Below are 26,950 nucleotides of genomic sequence, written 5' to 3'. Positions count from 1 at the left end.
AACAAAAAATAAAAAGCATAGTGTAGCACTGGACCCAAGAAACAAGACATAGGGAAACTTTTTCAGTGACTGAAAACATGGTTTCACAAAGCCATGCCACGATAACATAATTCCACATTGCTTATATATGAACTGTGAGTGAAGATTATATCCCAATGTATTAGAAAGCCTAAAGAAAATGGTTATAAAGATGAGTTTAATCAGCTCGGTGCAGTGGCCCACATGTGTGATCCCAGAACTCTAGGAGACAGAGGCAGGTGGAGCTCTGTGAGTTTGAGGCTAGCCTTGTCTACAAAGTCAGTCCAGGACAGCCAAGGCTACACAGAGAACCCCTATCACAAGAAAAGAAAATTGAGTTTAATCAGAATTTGATTACATTCACCCTCATTCATTGAAGTGTAATAAGAAAATTGACATATGAAAATAATTAGCTTGTCTGGAAAACAGGGTGGGTACGTTACTGTCTCATGGAATAACCAGAGGCAGATTTAGATGTCGTTAGGTTTGCAGAAAAAATTCTACGTCAAATAAATCTTATCTTAGTTTAGAAATGCTCATGACTGCCTGAGACTTAGAACAATCCTGACCTTTAAAATCTTCCTTCTACAGCAAGCAGGTAGAGATAAAGTTACTCAGCCTCTAAGGACGAAACACTCTTCAGTGGCAAATTTTGATGAAATCGAGAAGAGCACTGCACAAGAAAGGCAGCTACTCAGAGAGGAAGACTAGAGAGCCACAGTAAGCACAGAATTAGATATCCTAGAGGTGAGATTTTTCCTAATCAAAGCACTCCACAATGCTAAGATAGGGACACTTGCAAGAAGGAGAAATATCCTAGTTGATATATTGTCATAAATCTTCCTCTCTATATGGTAAAGATTACTGTGGTTAGTTTGTCCATCTTTCACTATGATACACTTTGTATATGGTATGTAGCTAATTGATTTCCGTGTGGTTAATTCTCTGGATAAAGGAAAGTTACATTTAGGAACCCCACCCCAAGTAAAGTCACCTCATCTGTTCCCTCTGGAGCTAAGTCTAGTTAAGACACCTTCTGTTTAGGTCACAAAGGAGAGGACAGACATGACCTTTGATTCATTGTCTGGGATCTGTGAAAAACATCACCAGACTTCCCTATCTGTTCAGGGATATGAATGTGTGGTGGCCATCCCTGGTTGTCTTATTGTGTGTCTCTGTCTTAGTCGCTGTTCTATTGCTGTGAAGAGACACCATGGCCAAAGCAACTCTTGTAAGAGAGGGCTTGCTTTCAGAGGCTAGTCCATTCATGTTGTAGGAATCATGACAGCACACAACAGACTTGGTGCTGGAGAAGTAGCTGAGACTTCTCCATCCTGGTCCAGACAGCAGAAATAGAAAGAGACTGGGTCTGGCATGGGCTTTTGAAACCTCAAAGACCCCTCCCAGTGACACACTTCCTCCAACAAGGCCACACCGCCTAATAAGTTAAATCCTTGTTAAATAGTGCCACTGCCTAGTAACTAAGCATTTAAATATATGAGTCTATGGGGGCTATTCGTGTTGAAATTACCATGGTCTCTCATTGTGTTCCTGTCAGTTTTGCCGACTGAAGTAACAGATCAAAAATGAAAGTGGTGGGAGTAGTATGAGCCATACCAGGACCAGGGCTGCCCACTGCTACCTGTAAATTCTGGAATTGTTATTCGGCCACCCAGAGTCAAGACTCCATTTTGAGATTATTTCTGTGACAAAAGCTGGGCAATGTTTCCTATACTTGAGAGGAGAGTAAGCCAGCCCCCAAAGTACCTTCAGAATGAGGAGTAAAGTGAGTTTATGGTAGGCAGGGCTTCCGCAGTGACCTGTTGAGAAAATATCCTACAGCAAGCATAAACTTCAGTTAGAGAAGCCTATGAAGTTTGGTGCTGTGTTTTAGCTGATGCAGCTAAAGTGAGTATTTCAGTCTCTTTTGCAATTAGCTTTGGATGCATGAATGAACTATTATCTAAGGAGTATGACAGAAGTAATATACGTGAAACTCTTTCAGGAATGGTCTATAAAATCTTCCATGCATGCTTTTCCTCCATTCTCCTTACCCAGTTATCAAATAAATGTAAAGAACTTTAAGGCCCTATTACAGAGTGAAAAGAAGCGTAAGACACGCAGGTCCCCAAATGAGTCATTTTTAAAAACTTCCTGCCATTTAGAAGTACCTGTTTGATATTTCATTGTCTTTTGTTTTAACCATGGACATTTGAGATTTTATGGATTAATGTTTGTGTCCTTTATAAACTCATATGTTGAAACCCCAACCCAGTGTGAAAGTATATGAGATGATACATTTGAGAATTAATTAGAGCAAGATGAATATAACTGTTGGTCTTACACAAAATGGACATTAGCTGGGCATGGTGGCACCTTTAATCCCAGCACTCAGGATACAGGGGCACTCCATGCATGGTCCTTGGTTAGTGCTTCGGTCTCCACAAGCCCCTCTGGGCCTTGGGTAGTTGGCTCTGTTGCTCTTCTTGTGGAGCTCCTGTCCCTTCCAGGTTCTTCTATGCTTTCCCACGACATTTCCACAAGACTCCCAACATGCCCAATGTTTGTCTGTGAGTTTCAGCATCAGCTAGGTAGAATCTCTCAAAGGGCAACTCTGCTAGGCTCCTGTCTGCAAGCATAACAGAGTATCCTTAATAGTGTCAGGGGTTGGCTCTCTCCCATGGAGTGGGTCTCAGGTTAGGCCAGACATTGGTTGGACATTCCCTCAATCTCCACTCCATCTGTATATCCCTGCACGTCTTGGAGGCAGGGTAAATTTTGGGTCAAAGTTTTTGTGGGTGGTTTGGTGTCCCCCTCCCTCCACTAGGAGTCTTGTCTAGTTAGAGGGTACCCTCTTCAATCTCCATGACCTTTGCTAATTTGCTACTAGGAGTCTCAGCCAGAGTCACCCCCATATTCTCCCAGAGGCCAAGCCTTCCTAAGGTCTCCAATTTGTCACAAAGATGCTCCTATCCATGGTTTCTCTTCTCTCTGCAGGCCCTCTGTTCTCCCATCCCCCCTTCCCAGATCTGATCTTCACCTTCATTTCTCTCCTCACTCCTTCTACCTTGTTTCCTCTTTTCAACCACTTCTGCTGTCTATTCTATTTCCTCCCTTGAGTCCTCCTTGTCACTTACCTTCTTTGTGTCTGTGAACTGTAGTATGTTTATCCTATACCAAATGGCTAAAATCCATTTATTAAGTTAGTACATACCATGTGTGTCTTTCTGGGTCTGGGTTACCTCACTCAGGATGATCTTTTTTAGTTCCACTCAATGTCCTTAGTCATCAGGGAAATGCAAATCAAAACAACTCTGAGAGTCCACTTTCCACTTGCCAGAATGGCTAAGATAAAAAACTCAAGTGACAGAACATGCTGGCAAGGATGTAGAGAAAGGGGAACACTCCTCCATCGCTGGTGGGAGTGCAAACTTGGACAATCACTTTGGAAATCAATCTGGCTCTTTCTCAGAAAATTGCAAATAGCTCTACCTCAAGACCCAGCTATACTATTCCTGGGCACATACCTAAAAGATGCTCTACCATACGACAAGGACATTTGCTCAACTTTAACTGTAATAGCCAGAATCAGGAAGCAACCTAGATGTCCCTCAGCTGAAGAATGGATAAAGAAACTGGTACATTTATACAATGGAATACTACTCAACTATTAAAAACAAGGAAATCATGCAATTAGCAGTTAAATATACCTTTTGTGGGTCTGCTCTCCTGCATCCAAGGAAGGCAGTTTTGGGGGGTGTCTGTCCATGGTGCCTACAGGCTTGCAGGGCTGTGAGCCCAGCCAGCTAGGTGAAAGGGTCCTGCTCAGCACAGACAGCCTAGACAGCATTCAACGGCCTGCACCTGTTGTCCCAGAGTGCCTGGTGAAGAATGTGATAGGATCCCTAGCATATCTACGGAGAGCAGCCCTGGGACAAGATTGAGAAATCCGCCAGTAATGGGAGATAGACTAGGAACCTCCCAGTGTCTACAACACAGACCCACGCCCAACCATACTCAGCAAGTGCAGCCAGGAACAATGCCCTACTCCCAGAGACCTCTAATCCTGAAAAAGCTCAAGAGGCAGATCAACCACCACCCCGGCAACAACATCAGTTCTGACCAGTTCACTTGCCATCCGTGCCTGTTTTTGCTCACATCCAGAACCCCCCACCACCCACAGCACAGCAGCCTACCCTAAGACAGCAGCCACCACACACACACACACACACACACACACACACACACACACACACACAAGGGTCCGCTAAGCCTCACCAAGTCATCCAACATCGACATCACCCTGGCACCATCACAAGTCAGACCCTTACTCAGCCGGTCACCTTCGTGAAGTTCCTTCTCTGTTTATCACACACTCCCGTCAGATGCCACAGTTCCAGAGTCTGCACCCCAGCAAAATGGCCAGCCTAAGAAGCAAGAAGTGAGCCTACCTGCAGTAGTCCAGCTCCAGGCCCTGGTGACAGCGAAGGAGGAGAATATTCACTCGCCAATCATCCGCAATGAGCCTTTCAGCACCTCACTTCAACGAGAGCCTCCCAAGCACCCAGAGAGCATCAGAGCCCCAGTCCGCCTGCCCCAGCAGTCTGAGATGAAGCCTGTGGGTGTAGGAAGGCCTGTGGTCCAGCCCCCAGAGCAGAATGCACCTCCACCAGGGGCCCCTGACAAGGACAAACAGAAACAGGAGCCAAAACCACCAGTGGCACCCAAAAATTACCTGAGAATCCAGATCATGAGCTCCAGGGCCAGCCTGGGACAGAAGCATACAATCACCTCATCCTCTACAGTCAAGTCATCAAGTGACATCTTCGAGCGTTTCCGCCGTGCCCCTTGGTTCTGAGAAGGAGGACCCGGAAAAGGCTCTGAAGGCTCAAGCTGAGCATGCAGAGAAGTAGTGGCTGAGGTGGGAGCGCCTGAGGAGCCAAGAGGATGAGGATGCGCTGAAACAAGCACTTTGAACTTATGAGGAGGCACGACATGCCAGGAGCAGCTGCAGCAGCATGCCTCTGTTGCAGGTCCTGCCACTGCCCCCCCCCCCCCCCCCCCCACCCCCGGCCCAGAGCTCCTAGCTCCAGTCTGTGCTGGACTAGCAGAGAGAGTTGTCCCAAAAGTGAGAGCAGGACCGGAGGCACAGGGAGGCAGTGGCAGCTATGATTGACACGAATTTCCAATGCGATCTTTTGTCAATATTTGAAGAAAATCTTTTTTTTTTTTAAAGCACCTGACTTTTCCTGGCGAAATGTTGACTCTCCATAGTGTTAGGGGCTACAGCGGAGGCATAGCAGAGGCCAGGGATCTTTCTGGACCTGGCTCTCCTGCATCCTATGCCCACGGCTGGCCTAACGGTCAGCTGAGAATCACAGAGTCCATCTTCTTTATAGCCAGCTGGACAGGCGTCCTACCACATGCCACCCCCTCAGAGGACATCAGCTCAGAGGACACCTCAGTATGGGTCAAGTGCCGGCTGGACCCAAGGCCTGTGTGCGCGCGTGCAGTGCAGCGCCCTTCACTGCACCAAATGTCTACATAGTACATACAGGACGTTGTTGCTACTCTACTGGTTTTCTGTCTGACAACATGATGTTCCTGATGTCCTACCCATTGAGAGTCCTTCACACCTCAGCCATCGCTGTCCACTTCCAAGAGGCTAAGAAAAGTCTGTGTGGCCTGGAGCAGCACGGCACATGCCCATTCCTTGCTGGCACTGATTTTGCCTTGAAAAGACCCTCTCCCCTCCTCCCACAACCCTTTAATTGAAAGCCACTCTCTGTAAGTTTTCAACTTTGCAAAAGGGAATAGTGCTGTGGAAGTGTGTGTGTGTCCATGCCATTTTGGATAGAGGTGACTGTTCATACGTATGGACAGGCCTCACCTAGGGAGTAAGGCCACCAACCAAAGTCAGTTCCTTCCCACCCGTGTTTCTGGTTTTATTAATATATATAATTTATATATTTATTTTTTATTTTTTGTCATAGATAGTTATATTGACATTGTTACATATATATGTGCGCACGCACACTCACACACACACACACACACACACACACACACACACACACACACACACTGGCACTACTTATCTCCAAATGGTGTCCCTAGCTGTATTTGCTTTTCCCACTTCCCCCTCTTTGTAGGCTACTTTGTTTTTTAATATCAAGTCTGTTTTTACCAAGGAAGGTAGAGCCTGTGGATGAGGTGGGCTCCAGGCTCTATGGAGATGTAGACTGAGGCAGAGCTCCCTAGCCAGTACCTGGTCTGACCAGTGGGGTGAGTGTTTCTTCCTTCCCATTATTATTGTTTTGGTTTGGTTTTAAATTGGAGCCCCTGGTAAGGTTACACATGCCATGAGAATACACTCTACAACACAGTACTGGTGCCTCAGTGTTGGCCAAACCCCGGAGTCACTGACTGGTTTGACTCTCATATGTTGAATATGCATTTGGTCTGTACTGATCATGGCATAAACACCTCTCTCTCTCTCTCTCTCTCTCTCTCTCTCTCTCTCTCTCTCTCTCAGAATTAAAAAAAAAGAAAAAGAAAAAAGAAAGAATTAAAAAACAAATATAACTTTTGTTTTAGGAAACAGAAGTCTGCTCTCCCAACACATACAAAAAGCATACATGGGTCATGAAACAATCATCAAAATTTAAATAAAGAATTAACTATGAGATTCCTTCCTTTACAGCTCACATGTCCATCCCACCTTAGACACCTTTTTGTAAGGCACATTACTAGGAGAAGGTAAAATCTGTAATAAGTAAGAAGAATTATACTTTCCCACTATGGACAAATAATATGACAGAGTATGTGTTCAGGAGAGCGCTTAACAGATTTCATATCTTAGTTCATCAATTTCTTTTCTGAATAAGCAAAGATAATTATGTAACCTCAGTAATCCAATTTCTTTGATTGTTAACCATGAATAAAACTTGTCCAAAGTTTTTTTTTTTTTTTTTTTTTTTTTTTTTTTTTAAGCAAGTTATTTCGCAGTTCAGACACCCATAAGAATGGAAGGGCTAGAAAGCGAGATCACTTTGCCAATGCCTTCAGGATGTATAAGTGACAGTTTGGGGCTATTCCCACAAACCTACCTACAAGTGCAGAGGGTCTGTCTTGTTAGAGAATGGGCAGCACACAGTGTGGCAAGAACACGACAGATTTGACCCAACTGCACTTTTAAGCTGATAGTATGATTCAAAAACATTTATTCAATCAACTTCTTAGAATTCTATTTTTCTAAATATGAAAAAAAGAAAGTCTGCCCAATACCCCTAATACAGGAATAGTAGTTGACATAACCCTTGTAAATAGCTTTGTGCTTTTGCATACAAGCTCTTTCCTTTCCTCTACACCTTCCAGAAACAAGAACAGAATTAATTTTATTGTTTCTTTAAGTTTTACTTCTAATCATGGATTGTATGGATCTTGAGCATTCCTCCCATGCTTGCTTTCTACACATCTCATTTCTGATACAATACTTCATAAAATTTGACTTTTTATATGGCTTTTGAGAAGTCATATATATTGGCTAATGTGCCCTTCTATTTTCTTACCAGTGAATTAATTCTCACTGTGCTTTAATATATTATACTGTTTGTTCGTCCTTGTTGATGATCTATGAACATGTCTGTCTATTGATGATCCAGTAAATACACAGTCATTTCTTATCTCAGAAACATTTTCTTGAACTTAAAATCATATCAATTTGAAACGTTATTTAAAAAACAGATTAAAATTACTTTTGTACAAATATTAGCCAATAATAAATGTTTTTTATGTTTCTGAGTCTGAAAATTATAAATGGGCATCCAGCTCTAATTTCTCAGAGATATGACTTCTTCTCCTGATCCATATGTCCTTTGTTTCATTTGCTTGTAGGAAAAAAACAAAAACAAAAAACAGAAAAGACATTTTAGTCTCATAATCATTTTTGCTTTGATATGAAAAACAAATACATACATTTATTCATGACTGGTAGGCACTGTGGGAATCCAGTAAAGCAAAGGGGGAAATATTGCTGCATGGTAACAATGAACTATAAATGCCTATATACATTATTTTCTAGAGTAGCTCAAATTAATAGCTTCCATCTTCACATATCATATAAGGTGTCTATGTGGTAAACAACTGTCAGGAATCCGGGCTTCCGTAACAGCTATTTCATTAGTGTTTTATATATGAACCCTTAGATGCTTAAGAAAAACATTTCACTGCATTTTATTTTCATTTAATAACCTATAAGTACTTGCATTTCTTCTTCTAAACATTTGTTCAAAATTCAGTTGTCATCTATAAATTAAATTATACTACCACTGAGAAAACGTCTCTTATTGAAAGCCTCTACAGTCCCATTGTATTCAGTGTTTCTGATGAATGCTAACAGGCCTATTACATACCCGACACTGGAGGATATGCAGGGGAGCAGAGAAGGCTATACCATGTAATAGGGATATAGCAAACATCAGTACTGGACCAGATGTCTGTAGTGTAAATGCAGGACTCATACACCAAGTCTTCATAGCTGACATAAATAAGGAAATCTATGGCCATGTGTTTTTGTAGGCCGGAAATGGCAAAGAAGGATAATGAAATGGGAGGAAAGACAATTCAAGGGAAGAATGGGTTATCTTTTGTTTGTGATTTTTTTTTTTTTTTTTTTTTTTTTTTTTTTTTTTTTGGACTGGTGTTTACTGTTACAACCCTTTGGAGAAGCCTTAGAAGTGCTTCACAGAGCTTTTGCTCACAGAATGGAGTGAATACAAATCTTTCTCCCTTGGCTTTTCCCCAGACAAGGATAACATGAGGACTAATATCTCTACTCTTCTGAGTTGTGCATATGTGAGTATCAAGTATATTTTCTTTAACCTCATAGAGGTGAGGAATGCTTTGTGTGACCCCAAATAACTACCTTGCCCATAAGCCTTGTCCCTGGCTCTGTTTTCTAAGAGCTCTGAGCAAGATACTACCAAAGGTAAATACTCAATGGGTGACTTAGTGGAGATTCAGCACAAAGCCTATTCAATTTTAGAACCTAGGCTTTTCCTCCTAGATTTTGACTCCTAATTAAGAAAATTAGTTTCTGGTCAATTTTTAAAATTTTCACTAAAGCACAGTAGTTTGCTACTCCTATATGATCTAAACTCATGTTGAAGAAATGTTTTCTTAACTCCTGGAAACATTTGTATGATTTTCTTCATGAAAAGTCTCTCAGGAGCTGTTCAGCTGATGGTGGGTGGACATGTCTTACCTGTCTGACTTGTTTATCCTTCCGTAATTTCTCATTTCCGGCCCGTCCCTCCTAAAAAAAGGTGCAAACAAAATTCTTGGTTGTTAAGAAGCTGAACTGTGCTATAAGGTATTCAAGTAGTCACTTTTTAAGTCTGCCTTATTCTACTATAAAATACAAGTTTAAAGAGGATTAAAGCTTTCTTATTTGAGTAGACCTTGGATTATGTTGGATTCAGCTTCCATAAGCCCTTGACAGCTAGTTGCTCTTATGTCTTGATATCCTGTAATCAGCAATGTGAAGATAATTCATTGCATCTTATCACCTTGGCTATTGTAGTTTTTTCTAGTTCTTATTAACAACTTCACACAAAGTTAGTTACTTAAAACGATAAGATTTGTTTTCGTATAATTTTCCATGTTGGAATGTTCCATCTCACTGGACTGCTTTGCTTTCTCTCCAGAGCTCTAGAATGCGTTTCAATGGCTTTGCAGCATCTGGAGGACACTCATATTCCTTGTGTCACAGTCCCCTTCTTTATTGTCAAAGGCAGCAGAATTGCATTTCTCTAGCCATTCTTCCATAGTCACACTGCCCTCTGACCTTCTTCTTCACTTTCCCTCTTTTGCTCTCAAGAACCCTTCTGACAACATTGGGCTTACTAAATCGTTTCAGGTAATCTCATCTTCTTAAGATCACCTGATTAGCTATATTAATTTCATTGACAAGCTTCCTGTCCCTAGGTGTACACATTATGTGTCAGCAATTTTAAATGTGGATACGTTTGGGAGAAGGCCCAACAGTGAACAACACAGAAACCAACAACATCAGGAAAAAAAATCCTTCAAAAAGTATATGGTTAAGACTATATAATTTAGCAGAATCTTCTAATAAAATGGTTTTGTAAGCTGGGGAGTTGGTTCAGTGAATAAAGAGGTTACCGTGCAAGTGTTCTGACTGGAATTCAGATCACCAGAATGTACGTAAAAGTTGAGCAAGTTTGGAAGTCTGATGTAGCCTTAGTACCCAAAGGCAGAGATGAGGGATCTCTGGGGCAACATATTAAACAAGACAATCCAGAGTTAGTGAGATCAAAGCTCATGTGAGACTTTGCCTCAGTAAAGAAATGAAGCATGATCCAGGAAAACACCTGATGTCAATTTCAGGCCTTTACACATATGTACCCACACACACGTGAACATGCATACACACAGTTATATTACATAGAACATTTTCTTTTGTAATTTAAGATGTTGGAATATAGTATGTCAGAGGGAAAAATAAGAGATTCTCTGTCTAGTTTAAACCAAGCAAGGTTGTGGTGAAACATGACTTAGGATGTGGGTCTAAACATCTCATAGTATTAACTCACTACTTTTTGCAGGAAAACAAAGCATTACTATGGGTGACATAGGCAAAAAGCATTGCTCTTTTCTCTCATCTACAGTGGCCTGAGGACTTGCCCTGAGTATTTAAGGACTTCAACTCAAACAAAACTAAGATTCTTGGCTTCAAACAAGAAAAAAAAAATTCAAGGCTAGGATGTATAAAGCAGAGCTGAGATTTAATAAAGATATTTTAGTATAGACTTAAAGACATTGGTTAAAAAGAGGAGAGACACTCAGAAAGCAAGCTAGCCATGCTTCCTCATCCATGGGCACAGGCTTCTCTAAGAGTTACTGTGTTTACAATAGCATTGCAGCTAAGGAAGCTAATTTATCATTGGGTGGGTACCTGACAGAATTACACATGGTTGGGGGAAGTCCAAGTCATGAGGATGCAGGAAGCTGGAGATGGTTTCTGTAAACAAAGTTGACAATCCCGTTTAAGCTTCTCGGACAATGCCTAGGCAAAGGAATGGGCCCTGCCCAAGCTCATATACACTCAGACCTTAAGCCTGGTTCATTGCTACTTCAGCACAAAACATGTACAAAATAATGTTATTTCTATGTCATCCTTCACAGCAAATGCCGATGATAATGGAATTCATGCTTCTTATTTTCAAGAAACTCAAAACAAGCGCATGTGTGAGGGGCTCCTTTCCCATCTTACATCTCCATAACTTTTCTATCTTCCTATCCCATCTTAGCTATTACGGAGTTTACAAACTATTGCATTTGAAGAATGAAAAATGACAGTGTGCAATGGCATTTAAGATTAATTTTTCCAGCTCTTTGTCATTCACATAGCACCATTCTTTCAGCACCAGGCACAGGTTAATTCAGTGCCGGTTTCAACATAGAGAGACGACCAGCATATCAAGATTTTCAGTCAGAGTCATAATGCAAATCAAAGGGGTTGGGGACATTGTTATGAATGCTCTGTATGCAGGCATTGAGGTAGCAAACAGGAGAATGATGAATCACACCGCTTCTTAGTCATGCAGCTGTGGTATACCAGGCAGTCTCTCTTGTCTGTACGCTGAAATTAGTAACTCAACTGATGTTAGTGTGTAAAGTTTTACCAAATTGTCTTATTTCCTCTTAGGCCTTTGTCATATGACTTTCAGAAATTTTCCTTTAACGTTTCTGAAGGCAGAGAAGAAATACATCCTAGGTTAATTATAATATACGATGTACTAAAGACTACTAGACCTCTTACACACAAGATCTCATTTCCTAAAGAGACCACTTTGTGAGATACATTTAGAGGATTCAGGGCAGAAACTCTGATGTCCTTTAGGGTTTTTGTTGTTGTTGCTGTTGTTTTGTCTAGTTTTGTTTTGGTTTTGGTTTTTGGATTGAAATCATGAATCTATATTTTTCTAGTTATGTTGGCTCTTGGGGCATGACTCGTTTTGTTTCTTTAAGATAAAGAAGAAAAAAGTATATAATTAGCAATAACTAAAGTAATACATGCAGATGTATACAGACATACACATATACACTTGAAAACTCTTACCTATGTCATTGATTTAATTCTGATAAGTTTATAACCTTTCTTCTTGTCCTTTCCTCCTACCTTCAACAAAACTAAGAAGAGTAGAGATTTCCCCCAAATATAAATTCTACCAATCTTCCTAGAGAAAAAGAACAAATAGCTGCATGAAAATATTAAGATGTTAAAATACATTTGTGAACTTGCATGCATTAAAGCTACTTTATTTCACAAAGCAAATGGTACAAGTGCTCAATAACAGAATATTCAAGTACAGAACAGTAACAGAGGGCTTGCTTAGCTTTACAAGGCCCTGGATTCAATTTCCAAAACCCCCTCCCCACATATGCACTCATGCACTCATGCACACACATAGGTTTCTGAATGCCTTAGTTGAGCATTTTTAAGCACACCATTATTAATTACTATTCTAACATACCCTCAAACTATTACAAGACTTACAAGCATATGTAAATTTCATCAAATGTTTTGATCATCCAATGCTTTTATAACTTGAAAGGAAAAAGGAAAACTAGGAACAAAGGAAGTGGCTAGCTCTGGGTAATGATGAGTGTGGTATTATGTACACTTTTCTTTCTCACTCGGGAGGCAGAGGCAGGCGGATCGCTGTGAGTTCGAGGCCAGCCTGGTCTACAAAGTGAGTCCAGGACGGCCAAGGCTACATAGAGAAACCCTGTCTCGAAAAACCAAAAAAAAAAAAAAAAAAAAAAAGACTTTTCTTTCTTTTTTAAGGTCTTAATTCACACTCGTCTTGGTTGAAATGTTGTGAAATAAATTAAAAACAGCAGCCCTAAAAATCTAGAACAAGAGATACTGTAAGTGGAAACATAAAGCTATGTCTGGAAACAAACAAAGAATCACACAAACAAAAAGAGCTGTTTAAAAATTGTCCGCTGGAATGGTGTCGGGTAGGTCAGCTCACAGACTTGTTATAAAAGGCCTTTCATTATCTTCTCTTCAGATTCTCTGTATCCACTGAGTCTAGACATTCCATTCTATAACTTGATGAACTGCTTTATACAAGAAATACTTATCAAATATCTACCAACTATGTACTAGGTACCAGGTTATCTGTCAGGGATACCAGAAACATAAATAAATAAATAAATAAATAAATAAATAAATAAATAAATAAATCAGACTCAAGTATTTAACCTTATCATTTCATTTTTAACAGGTGAATAAAATTCCTTTGTGTATATGTACCACATCTTTCATTACACATTCACCTGCTGATGGACATCTAGGGTGTTTCCAATTGTTATTTGTGAGTAGAGCAGCAATGAATGACCAAGCACCTCTGTATCAGAATGTAGAGTCTCTGGGGTATATACCCAAGAACCATATGGCTGGATCTTGACTTACATATATTCCCAGCTTCCCAGGAAACTACTATACTGATTTCCACAGTGGCTGTACATATTTTCTCTCCCACCAGCAATGACTAAGTGTTCCCTTTCACCATATCCTCTCTAGCACAAGCCGGCACTTGCTTTATTTATCCTGGCCATTCTGACTAGTGTAAGATGACATATCACAGTAGTTTTAATTTCTATTTCCTTGATGACTAAGAATATTGAACATCTCTTTCAAGTGTTTACCAGTCATTTGTGTTTCACCTTTTTTCAATCTTTTGGCAATCCTCTGTTTAGGTTTTTTTGTTTTGTTTTGTTCTTTAGTTTTTTTTTAATTGGGCTATTTTTCTTTATGTCCAGTTTTTCTTCAATTCTTTGCATATTTTTGATATTAGTCTCCTATCAGATATGGAGTGGGTAAAATGCCATTTGTCCAAATGATGGTGTCCTTTGTCATACAGAAGCTTTTCAGTTTCATGAGGTCCCATTTATTAATAGTTTATTTTAATGCTTGTGCTACTGGTGTCCTATTCAGAAAATCTTTCCTGGGCCAGTAAGTTTAAAACTCCTGCCTGCCCCCCATTTTCTCTTCCATAAGTGGTTTATACTCACTTATAATTGGACACTAGCCCAACAGGGATGTCCCCTGAAAGTCTTCATTTAGCAGGGGATTGGGACAGATGCTGGGGCTTCCTATTTTGACTCCATATGAGAGAGGAATGGGAGAATGGTGGAATAGAAGGATCCAGAGGTTCCAGGAACCCTACAAGAAGACCATCAAGGCTGGTGCATCTGGACTAAGGGGGGATCTGCTCAAACGACTGTACCAACCAAAGAAAATGCATGAAGTAAACCAAGAACCCTTGTTCAAATCTAGCCAATGGATAGCACATTCTCCACAGTTTGTGTGGAGAGCAGGCAATAACTCTAACTTGAACTCTGGTACCCCTTATCTGACCACTTCCCCTTGGTGGGGAGGCCTGGTGGCACTCAGAGGAAGAGTAAACAGGCTACCAGGATGAGTCCTGATAGGCTGTGATCATATGGTGGAAGAAGAGGTCCCCTTCTGTCACAGACCTAGGGGAGGGGAATAGGGTGAAAGCAGGAAGGAGGAGACAGGAAGATACTAGTGAGAAGATAACAATTTAGATGTAATCTGAATAAATTATTTAAAGCAAAAACAACAAAAAGACATAAGACCTTTAAGAGGCAATTTAGTCATGATGGCTCCATTCTCATCAGTGAGTTGGTTTGGTTTGGTGGGTTCATTATCTCAAGTGGATTTGTTGTAAAAAGCCTCTTTGGCCCTCATTTCCTCTGTCTTCTTTTTCCCTTCCACTATGAAATGACACAGCAAGGTCCTCATCAAATGTCAAGCTTCTCAGCTAGAGTCACCCCCATATCCTCCCAGAAGCCTACCATGTCCTAGGTCTCCAGCTTGTCAAGGAAATGCCTCTGCCCACGGTTTCTCTTCTCTCTGCAGGCACTTTGTCTCCCCTGGTTGGGGCTGCCTCACCAGGGCACACGGAAGAGGGGGTGCTCAGTCCTGGTGTGAATTGATGATCTAGGGTGGGTGGTATGGGGGGCCTTTTCTGAGGAATAGGGGAAGTGGAATAGGGAAAAAGGGAGAGAGGGTGGGGCTGGGAGGAGAGGAGGGAGGGGCTACAATAGGGATGAAAGGGAACAAATAAATTTTTAAAAAGAAACAAAAAACAAAGTAAAACAAAAAATGTCAAGTTTCTGTCTTAGCTTCCAGTAACAGGAGAAAACACATTTCTATTCAGTATGAATTAGTCTATGGCATTCTGTGATTTCAGTACAAACAGACTATAGCGAGAACCAGATTGACTTTGGAGTACAAAGAATAATTAGTAAAGATTTTGAAGGTTTTGTCTTGATCCCTCAATGGTCAGTATTTATAAAAGTGTTTAGGACTGCATGGTTTGAGCATTGCATATTTTAGCATATGGAAACTGAGATGTTTCTAAGGTTAAGAGTGAACACATTGCAGCTAGCATGAATCAGGTAATGAGATGCATTAGAGACTATGCAGACAATGACCAAGAAGACCTACCAAATCAAGTACCTTGGCCTCCAACATGGTATTTAAATATATGTGTACTAATAGTGAAAAGCCCCAAAGTTTGTCCATCGGTGGGACACTTCTTCTTTAGGGCAGTGAAATGAAAAGATCAAAAGTTCAAGTGACAGCACATGTTGGTGAGGATGTTGAGCAAGGAGAACACTCCTCCATTGCTGGTGGGAGTGCAAACTTGTACAACCACTGTAGAAATCAGTCTGGTGGTATCTCAAAAAATTGGGAATAATTCTACCTCAAGGCCCAAATATAACCAAAAGAAGCTACACCATACCATACAGACACTTGCTCACCTATGTTCATAGGAGCCTTATTCATAATAGCCACAAACTGGAAAACAACCTAGATGTCCCTTAACTGAAGAATGGATAAAGAAAATGTGGTGCTTTTACACAATGGAATACTACTCAGCTTTAAAAACAAGGACATCATAAAATTTACAGGCACATGGATAGAATTAGAAAATATCATCCTGAGTGAGAAAGACACACACAGCATGTACCCACTTATAAGTGGATTTTGCCACACAGTACAGGATACACAGACTACAGTCCATAGATCCAAAGATGGTAAAGTAACAAGGAGGCCCTAAGAGAGATGTTTGATTCTCCCTCAGAAGGAGAAATAAAACAGGCATCTGAAGTAGTTGGAGGGAGGGGACAGGATGGGAGATGGATAGGGAAAGGGAAAGGAATAGAAAGAGAGGAAGACTGAGAGAGAGAGAGAAATCAGTGGGTGGCATCTCTGTGATGGAGTGGTGATGGTGGTGGTGTAGGAGGCTTCATGGGGTCTATGGGGTGATTCTAGCTAAGACTTCCATCACAGAGGGGATATGGACCCTGAACAGGCCACCTCCTGTAGCCAGGTGGGACTTCCAGTGGAGGGAGGGGGACACTAACCCACCCTCAAAACCCTTGTCCCAAATTTTGTCCTGCCTATATGTAGTGCAGGGATAAAGATGGAGCAGAAACCCAGGGAATGGCCAACCAATGGCTGGTCTAATTTGAGACCCATCCCACAGGAGAAAGCCCACCTCTGGTACCACTAATAGTACTCTGCTATGTGTCCAGACAGGAGCCTAGCATAACTATCTACTGAGAGGCTTCACCCAGCATCTGATGGAATCAGATGCAGAGACCCACAGCCAAACAATAAACCAAGCTCAAGGAGTTCTGTGGAAGAATGGGGAAGGATTGAGGGAGTTGGAGGGGGTCAAAGACCCCACAAGACCTACAGAGTCAACTAGGCTAGGCCCATTGGGGCAAACAGAGACTGACCCACCAACCAAAGAACATGCATGGGCTGCACGTAGGCCCCTTACACATATGTAGCCGATGAGCATCTTGTTAGTCATGTGTCCTTGACTCTGTTACTTTTGGACCCCTTTCTAATAGCTAGGCTGCCTTGTCTGGCCTCAGTGGGAGAGGATGTGCCTAGTCCTACTATGACTTGATGTACCAGGATGGGTTGGTACCCATGGGGGTACCTCCCCTTCTCTGATGATAGGAGAAGGGGGAATGGAGCACGAAGTATGAGGGTGGACAGGGAAGAGATGGGAGGAGTGCTGAAATCAGGCTGTAAAGTGAATTTATTAAATAAAATTTAAAGAAGAAGGAGGAGGAGGAGAAAAAGAAAAAGATGAAATCAACCCAGATATCCCTCAACAGAAGAATCATTAAAGAAAATGTGGTACATTTACACAATGGAGTATTACTGAGCCATTAAACTAAACCAGGCAAAACAAAAACAACAAAGAAACAAAATGACATCATGAAATTAGAAAACTAATGAGTAGGTATCCCTGACACAGAAAGACAAATATAGTAGGTACCACTTATAGGGCAAATTAGCTGTGACGTCAATGATAACCGAGCTCCAAATCCCTGGAACCACAGAGGGCAGGTATAGAGTAAAGAACTAGCGGGAACAGATAGCTCTTTTTAAGAAAGGAAAATGAAAATAGATCGATACAGATGAAAGTATTGGGGTTGAAATGGGAAGATCAAGTGGAGACAGATAGGAGGGGGGTATTGTGGGAGGTAAACCAGGTAAGGAACCTATAGTTAAGAGGATTTGAGAGTAACATGAAAACCTTGGACTTTCTAAATAATGGGGGGAAAGTCTCACCTGGCCATCTCTTGTCACAAATGAAACTTCCAATATTGGGAGTGTGTTATATCTAATTGAGTTGCTGGCCAGAGGCCTTATGAATGCTGCTTCAGTATCTCCAAGCTCATATACTTCATGTTTTCATTCATTCATTGTCTGTATTCGGCTCTTCTGCATATATTTTGGCTTTAAGTTTAATGTTTTTGTCGGATTCCTGAGTGTAAGCAAGTAGGTCTTACTCTTGGGCTCTTTTCCTTCTCTTGGTTTGATTTGTCCAATCTCAGTATGATAGTTGTTTTGTCTTATATTTTATTCTAAAAGATAATGAATCGATGAAAACCTAACTTAAGATTAAGGGTTAATAAACTATTGTTTACACCTGCTGGGAGAAAGTCAGTTTTCTCCAATGGAATGACACTGGGTATATGGAGTAACATGCCAGGACAGGCCTCATGTTTTCAGAAATGTTGACCAACGTATAATAAACTCCAAATTTTTGTTATTGTTGTTGTTTTTTTGTGTGTACATGTGCGTGCTTTCATTTAGTTAGTTGTTTTCTTTTTGGGTGGTGTTTAATTTTGTTTATTTAGTTTTGTCATGTTTGTTTTCTGAGGAAGAACTTGAAGTTGGGTGTGTACAGAGGAGAGCATCTAGACTTGAGGGAGAAGAATATGATCAAAACATATTTAAATTAAAAATTTGTTTTAAATAAAAATATTCAAAAAAATGGAGAATCAAGTAACTGAAACTCTCCATGCTAAATTCAGTCTGAGTTTGATATCTACTTACTTGAATTTCTAATAACTTGCTCCAATCCTTCAGTTTCCTCAGCTTTTAAAATGACACATACACCCCAAATTGAGGTTCAGTATGTTTACTACTCTACAAATAAAACTTTCATACTTATGTTAAAATCAAAATTATCTCACTAAATTAGTCTCTGATTGATGATATACACACACTTCTGTAAAAACATGGTATAGGCTATATGCTTATTTAGCCATCACTGAAATCTCCTGTCCATAGTGTCATCTGAGCCCAAAGCCTGGAGGTATATATTGGGAAGCATCTAAATGTTCCCATACCTTCAACCTAAATACAACTCAAAGACCCAATTTTAAAGTCACTGATTACTTTCTGGCCTTTGAGCATCTGCCAAAGTTACACAATAGAAATTCTCAACATCTTCTAGCTACTAGTCAGCGGTGACAGACTCAGGTTCTCAGTGTTATCCCAGAACCAGTGCAGGGAAAAACCCCAAAAATAATAACACCAAGGTTGAAAATGTTAGCTATGTGTTTCAGTATCAGCCAATATGAAATACAAGCTTCTCTTTTGTTCATTTAACAAAGGTTTGACTATTCTTCCCAAAAGTGCCTTTATTAATTTCCAGTTTGAAGTTAAGTGTGAGCTTACCTACCTACCTACCTACACAAACACACACACACACACAGCCTTATTAAAGTAGCATAAAGTCTCATTTTTAAATGTATTAAATAGAAATTCAAGAGATTCTTTAAACCCTAATACGTCACTCCCTATACACTAAAGTCCCATATGGATTTCCAGCATTAAATAGTGACACATATCAAGTTTCAGAGATTTATTCACCAGTGTAATAAACTCCAAAAAAATCAACATGATTTCATGCATTCAGAGGAGAAGTATTTCCTGGTTAAGTGGGAAATTGTGCGGATGGCTTCTGAAAGACCTTCATTATAAGCAGCTTTATGGTGAACTTCGTGGTTTAGAAGTCAGGGCCCTCTTTCTTCAGTTTGCTGTAGTCAACATTCACTGAGTAGAACTTGGGAGGAAAAAAGGTATTTTAGATTAACAAACTCAAACATGGCAAAGAAAGTTTAGAATTTAATGCCTTAACTTTCTCAAGTAACAATTCCAAAATGAAAAGTTTAAGAACATTTAATGATATAAACTTAATTCACAAAAAAACACTTCATCTAAAATTGAGTGTTCTGAGATGGTTTTGATGAAGTAAATAAAGCCTTCAATCTGTAGTTAAGTATACTTACAGAGAAGATTCATTTCCAAGTGACTAACTTTTAATCCTTCTGATATTCATTATATATATATGAATCTCTAATATATATATATATATGTATATATATATACATATATATATATATATATATATATATATATATATATATGAATCTCTAACAGAATACAAGCATCCAGAATTTCACTTTAGTTAATGAGTTGTATGTATGGTGTATACGAGCCTGAATCGAAAAGAAGGAAGGCTAGTAATATGTTTTGTGGCTCTGGAACTCTTCAACTGCAAACTGTCTTCTCTGAATCTCTGAACGCTGCCACAGTAACTTTAGGTGATACTTTTAAGTAATATGGCACTCATACATATTTAAGATTTCCAAATATATCCTTATAGTCAGCTAAAATTCATTTTAGCAACAATTTCTACTCTGATCAGTGCTAAACAATGTGGAAGTGCTAGTGAGTTGTTTTTGTGTTTAATGATATAGTTGAAACTGGTCTGGAATTTTTACTGGAAGAAACAACGAGTATAATCTTAATTTTACTTATTCTTGTGCTAAAGAAAATTAAGGAGATAATGCTACAATTCCTTAAAGATTACATGATTTATCTACGAAAGGATCATAAACATTTTCTCCAGTATGTGTGCTGGTTTGAATTAAGAATGACCCCATAGGAGCCGGGCGTGGTGGTGCACGCCTTTAATCCCAGCACTCGGGAGGCAGAGGCAGGCGGATCACTGTGAGTTCGAGGCCAGCCTGGTCTACAAAGTGAGTCCAGGATGGCCAAGGCTACACAGAGAAACCCTGTCTCGAAAAACCAAAAAAAAAAAAAAAAAAAAAAAAGAATGACCCCATAGGCTCTGATATTTGAATGCTTAGTTACCAAGGAGTACAACTCTGATAGGAGTAGGTGTGGCCTTGTTAGAGGAAGTGTGGCACTGGGTGTGGGCTTTGAGGTTTCAAAAGCCCATGCCAGGCCAAGCTCTCTCTGCTTGAAGATCAGGATGTAGCTCCCATATACACTCTCCAGTACCATGCCTGCCTGCTGCCATGTTCCCTGCTGAAATGTTAACGGACTAAGCCTCTGAAACTGTAAGCCAGCTTTTTTCATATGAATTGCCTTGGTCATGGGTGTCTCCTTATAGCAATATAACAGTGCCTAAGACAGTTTATATTAAGGGAGAATTTCCGGGCTGGTATCAAAGCTCAAAGGCACAGCAGTAGCTTAGCCTATTGAGGCCCTGGATTCAGGCCTTTCCACTGTGAAAAAAATATACAAAGAGGATTCTTCAAACCCCCTTCCCTTCAAACACACACTCTGTTACTGTATGAAGCAGGGTCTCACACAGCCTCGGTGGCCTCCGTGGTGATCTTAAGCGCTTAGGTTCTCCCGACTCCTCCTCCCAAGTACTGGAAGGACAGGCATAAACCATCACATGTTAAGGATACAGGGGATGTGCTATGCTAGCACTTTACCAGCTGAACCACCTCAGCCCCTTACTTGATGTTTAAAAAAGAAAAAGCTTCAAACTGTAAAGCATATTACCATGTCACCCTTAGGTACATACATGCAGACCTAGGGTTTTCTTGGACAGAAAATTGTAACCAGCAATATTCTTTGCTCTGACTGTATTAGGAATCAAGTGTCCCTAGACAACAGAACGAGTAAGGCTGGTCTCTGACGTGTTCACGTATTAGGGTATTTATAGTTGGATATACAGGTATAATATATATTATGAAGACAACAAATGTCTCAGATGCCAACAATGTCTCTTAGGCATCAAAATCCTTTGCTTTATAAAAATCTAGCTGAAGACCAAATTATAACTTACTTAAAGCCAAATAAACTAAAAGGCTGGAGAGATAGCTTAATGGTTGAAAGCACCTACTGCCCATCTAAAGGCCCAGAGTTCAGTTCCCAGCACCCATGTGGGGTGGCTCACGACCTTGGTAATTCCAGCTCAAGGGACTCTGACACTGTTGTCTCAGCAGGCACCTGCACTTAGGTGTACCAACACCTAATACATGTAATTCAATATAATAAAAATAAACCTTTAAAAACAAAACCACAGGCAGGTGTGGCGGTGCTGGTAGAGTATGCCTTTAAACCCAGAGGGAGGTGGAACTCTTTAAATTCAAGGTCTGCCTGATCTACACATCAAGTTCCAAGACAGCTTTAGCTATATCCTTAAGCCAACTGTTTTGTCAGAAATAGTGGTGCATGCCTTTAATGCCAGCACACTGGACGCAAAGATGCAGGCAGATATCTGTGAATTCAGAGCCAGCCTGGTACACCTGTGTCCAGGACAGGCAGGACTATATTGAGATACCTTGTCTTCAACATTTTTTTTTCCTCAAAGCTAATAGGATTTTGATTTGCTTTGTACTTAAATAAATTCTCTGATGTATTTATTTCTAGGCCCCTAATCCTTAGATCCCATCTCTGCTAATCTCTTGATGTTATATAAGCTTGCTTTGGGGAACCAATAACTTCATTTTATGAACAGAATATTTATGTCCTCCTGAAATTTCTGTTGAAATTCTATCCCCCAATAGGATAATGATATATAGAAACTGAGTGTTTGGAAGGTAATTAGTCTTGAGGGCAGAGCCTTCACAACCAGATCATTGTCTTTATAAAGGGAAAGCAAGGCAGAGGGTCTTCCTCTTTTCCTCTTGAGAGAGCATACGGTAAGAGGATATTCACCAGAACAGAACTAACTGGCACCTTGGTCTCATACTTGCCACCTCTACGACTGTGACACATTTCTGTTGGCTAAACCTCACGATCTATATGTTTTATCACAGCCACTTCAAATCTTATTGCCCTGACACAATAAACCCTTTTTTAAAAAATATTCACATTGCTGTTTCTCATTTCATCCCAGTGTTAAGTCTGATGAGAAGCCCTTATATGCCACTTTGGTTCTCAAGAGAAATTGAAAGAATACCGAATCAAAATAAAATAGTTCCAAAGTGGTAAATATTTTCCTCCTATCTCATCATTTGTAACACAAAGCCTGTTAAATCTGATGTCTGTGACCAGATAAATAAAATTCTCCTAGGTGAAGCTGGAGTCCTGGCACATGATGCCCTTTAAACCCAGGACCTGGGATGCAGATCTGAGTCCAAGGCCAGCCTGGTCTACTGACTGAGACTGTAAAAAGCCAAGGCTACGCAGAGAAGTCCTGTACTCAAAAAAATTCTCTTACACGACAGAAAAATTAACTATGGAAACAATGACCTAGTTTACCTCACTGCCTGGGTTTAGAAGCAAAAATAAACAGACTTCATTCATTCCAGGCTACAATACCTAGATTTAGTTGTCATTTATACTCCAATATAGGAGCATTCTTCAACTTGCTGTTCGCTACAGGTACTCAAGGCTCAAACTATGCCACAAACATCAGGATCCGCTTTGTTTTCCCGAGACAGGGTTTCTCTGTGTACTCCTGGATGTCCTGAAACTCTGCAGATCAGGCTGGCTTTGAACACAAAAGATCAGCCTGCCTCTGTCTCCAGAGTGCTGGGATTAAAGGTGTGCACGGCCACGCCTAGCTCTAGCAGCCACATCCCATTTCCAGTTGACATGGCCTTAAATCAGCCTGTGCCTTCATATTCCAAGGCACTGGTATCTGGGACAACTATTGGAACCACCGGGCACATTTTCAGAAAAATAATTATACAATACTCTAATATGTTCTTTGGTCAAACAACCAAATTCTAGTTCTTTGATCTCCTCTTAACATTTCTTAGATGTGATACACTGCCCCCACCACGGAATAACCAGTACTTAAATTCCTAAAGCAAAACAACACACAAGGCCTGTTTTTTGTTTCTTGAGCAAAATATTAAGACATATCATATGGCCTGTGTCAGCTTGGTTAGTGAATTTTGAGTCAGAGTTTTATAAATGACAGTAGCTTAAGTACTGAAAAGACAACTTAGAGTTGGGTTAAGCAGAAAGTTTAAAGTAAATAAAGAATAATCCTAAAAAGTTGCTATAAATATAGTAAGAACACATTATCTCTACCACAGACATTTTCCAAGTCTTGGTCAAAGAAGGCTCATTGTGACTTTTCTTGAGTGCTAAAATAAAACTGCTGGTTACTTAGAAACAACTTGATGTAACAAAAAACAGATGGACGAATTAGATGCTTTAAATAGATGAATTGTATAGCATGAACATTATACCCAAATACAGCAGTATTCTTGACAATGTGAGGGTTTTCATGTAAAAATATTACACATAAGAAAGGTTGCATTTGTGAAATCAATTGTCTTGGTATATGAACACATTCTTTCAAAGAGTAGCTACACAGAACACTCTTCTGGGAAGATGTTAAAGTTTGAGGCTCATGGTTAAATTCAACTTCATCTTCAACTTCGTTTCATTTCAACCCACTAATCCTCATCTAAAATATGTGAACCATACCAAAAAGAAGCAGCCAACCAAAGCACCCAAGTTAGCAGAGCGGCCTATACTTCAACAGTAAGAGCCACAGCAGAAGCAACCTCTGAAGCTTTATGAAGTGCAAACCCTTAATCCCAGCGAAGCGAAGTGTCAGGGGCCCTTCAGACTTCCTTATGATGATAATGGAATTTTACGTGCATATGCCACTTCAAAAAAACTACCACATAACCACATCTGTTACAATATGCTTGCCTGCAATTTTTTAACAGTTTTGTACCTTACCTTGTATTGGTCATTGGGACCCAGTTTGTTCCAAGGCTCTGGGTTATTCTTCCTGTCCCAGCTAAAAGTGAATAAAACACAGTTACTGTAGTAATAAGACACTACATATAAAACTTCTATAGTGCTTTAAAAAATACACCCTTAGAAGCTAGTTTTTTTTTAATAGATCAATCTCATTTTCTGATTGGTATATAGTATGGCGATACTTTCATTACAGAATTAAGCAGACGTAGAATTCATAGTTAAACAAGCACGCAACTGGTAAAAATCACAGAACTCAGCCTTTTTGGGATATCTATCTTAATCCCTCTGTCTTTATAACAGAAATTTTTTTTTCGTATTAAATCTTCTATTTTATCATTGAGGTAATACATAAAAGTGTAAAGCAAGTTCAACCAATCATTTTCCAACTGCAAAAATAAAAGTTTACTGAGAAGTATGCAGAACACATATAAACAATGGGATAAGTATTTCATAAACAGCAATTATTTCTAGGCATGATGGTGCATGCCTTTAATTACAGCACTAGAGTAGCCAGCCTGATTTTCACAGTGAGTGCCAGGACAGATGTACATTGTGAGGCCCTGTCTCAAAACAACAGCAACAACCAACACAACCAACAATTATTATCCCAGCCTTCAAAATACAAGACTTGGTATTAGCAATTCTACTTTACCAATAGGAAACTGCATGGCTACAACACTGTAGTCATTTCTACTGCTACCTCCCCCAGGACTCACCTGACCTCTGGACTGAACAATGCCAAGCGCATCAGATACAGCGCTGCTCCCGTACCTCCTGCTCCAAGGAATACGAAGAGAGGGATCAACTAGAGCCAAATAGAGAAAAAACAGTCGCTGTCATCACATTTCACTCCTTTATCTTGTCCAACATGAGGCCACACGGGTTTGTACATATTAACTTTCAAGTCTGCTATTTCTCTAACTTATCCTACAATGTGAATCAAGGTTGAGCTCAGAAGGAAGCAATGTTTCATTTAACTGTATCCTAAAGACATGATCTTTGGCAACATGTATGTGTGATTTTGGCTTAAGAGTCTGATTTATTATATGGAGACGTAATCCTATCAAGTACACTCTCACCTCTGTAACATTTGAACAACATTCTCATTAAAATTCATTACTTCCCTGGAAGGCTGGAAGGAGAGAAACCCCTTGGAAAACTACTAAGGAATGGCTCTGAAAAGTTCTGTGACCATAGTCTTTGTGAAATAACGGGCATAATTAGCTGACAGAAATGTCGATTACAAGCACTAGTTCTAGGAATGAACTCTGAGAACGGACTGCTAATAATTTTGCTGAATATTTAGAAAACTAGGCTTAGGGCAAAGAGTAGGGGCCTGTCAAGGGAGCTTTAGGTCCATAGCACACAACTCTATTGGGCTATACTGGGAGGAAATGAGATGTCAAGAGAGCTTAAATACAATTTGCAAATGTCAAGGGTTCCAAGCTAAGTGGGGATTACAAAATTTAGATCCCTTATATTTCAGAAGGCTTAGTGATGAAAGCCTCAAAAGACAGGACAACACACCTGACCTCTGCTGGATTCTAATCAGTCAAGGTACCATCCACCCCTCTTGGGAGCAATCAATCTGCGAGAGCGTGGCCACAGTGTTCCAACGCTCAGACGTTTCTCTTTCTCCCTAATGTCTGCCACCTTTCTGCTCCAGGCAAAACCCCGCAGCAGTAGGTAGAAGTAAACGGTCACAAAAAAGGCTTCCAGCAACCACGTTAACCCACCCACTGACAGTCTAACCCCAAGGAACAGTGAAAAGCGAACGTCCCCAGGGGAACAGAGGCAGGCACAACCACAACTCAGAGGCCACCCTGGAAAAGATCACGAACTTACGCTGGGATGCTTCTTAGCTTGCCCGATGATCTGGCGGAGCATGTTTGCGGTAGAGGCCTACCCCCTCAGAGACAGGACAACAGGAACAGGACACAAACCGATCCACTTGTGCAACCTGGCTGAGCGGACGTCCAAAGTCACCCAGGACCTCCTACCTGAAGGACCCCTGGCTCGGAGGGCAGCCTGCAGCAGGAAAGCCCGGATGCGGCTGTCCTCCACAGTGCCTGAGTGGGTGGTCACACGTCGCAAGTTCGTCCTAACCCGGCCCGATCTCTTCCTTCCATTGTGAAGCTCATCATCCTTCAACCCTCCACGATGTATCTTTGGGAATGGGTATATTTCCGCGTAGAAGTCAGAACGTTTCACTGATGACACAGGCGCTTTTTAGGACGACCTGCGTGTAGCTCAGGGTCAGCCGGCGGCCGGCTGGCGGTGTGCTCTGCGGGCGCGGCGCCTCCCGGCCTGGGACGCGCGCAGACTGCGCTTGGGGATGCGCGTGCCGTGCGCGCGCCGGGCCGCCCGGTGAGCCCCGCTGGGAGCTGAGCGGCGCCTCTGTGGGCTCAGCGCCCGGATCCCGCAGGGTGGGTCGTGTCTCCAGCCGCCGAGGTCAGCGGCTGCGGTTTAAGACTGCAGCTGCTTCCTGTCTTC

General features: G+C 40.9%; 1 protein-coding gene across 1 annotated transcript; it reads right to left on the bottom strand.

Annotated features, from left to right (window-relative positions):
* Nucleotides 1-19,310: 19,310 nt before the first annotated feature.
* Nucleotides 19,311-26,470, bottom strand: Ndufa4 (NDUFA4 mitochondrial complex associated). The gene is made up of 4 exons (XM_051151927.1): nt 26,303-26,470; nt 25,174-25,262; nt 24,434-24,494; nt 19,311-19,526 (listed from the first exon to the last, which is right to left on the bottom strand). The coding sequence occupies exons 1-4, from the start codon at nt 26,342-26,344 to the stop codon at nt 19,470-19,472; spliced, it is 249 nt and encodes an 82-aa protein (XP_051007884.1). The 5' UTR covers nt 26,345-26,470; the 3' UTR covers nt 19,311-19,469.
* Between the last annotated feature and the right edge of the window lie 480 nt (nt 26,471-26,950).

This window comes from Acomys russatus, chromosome 10, assembly GCF_903995435.1.
Source record: "Acomys russatus chromosome 10, mAcoRus1.1, whole genome shotgun sequence".
NCBI lineage: Eukaryota > Metazoa > Chordata > Mammalia > Rodentia > Muridae > Acomys > Acomys russatus.
The sequence above is the reverse complement of the archived record's forward strand: the minus strand, read 5'-3'. Positions and strand labels throughout refer to the sequence as shown.

Coding starts and splice junctions, on each gene's coding strand:
- Ndufa4 (XM_051151927.1), bottom strand. CDS start 26,344: ATGCTCCGCCAGATCATCGGGCAAGCTAAGAAGCATCCCAGC. Junction 25,263..26,302: donor AAGCTAAGAAGCATCCCAGC/GTAAGTTCGTGA, acceptor ATTTGGCTCTAG/TTGATCCCTCTCTTCGTATT. Junction 24,495..25,173: donor TTGTTCAGTCCAGAGGTCAG/GTGAGTCCTGGG, acceptor ATTCACTTTTAG/CTGGGACAGGAAGAATAACC.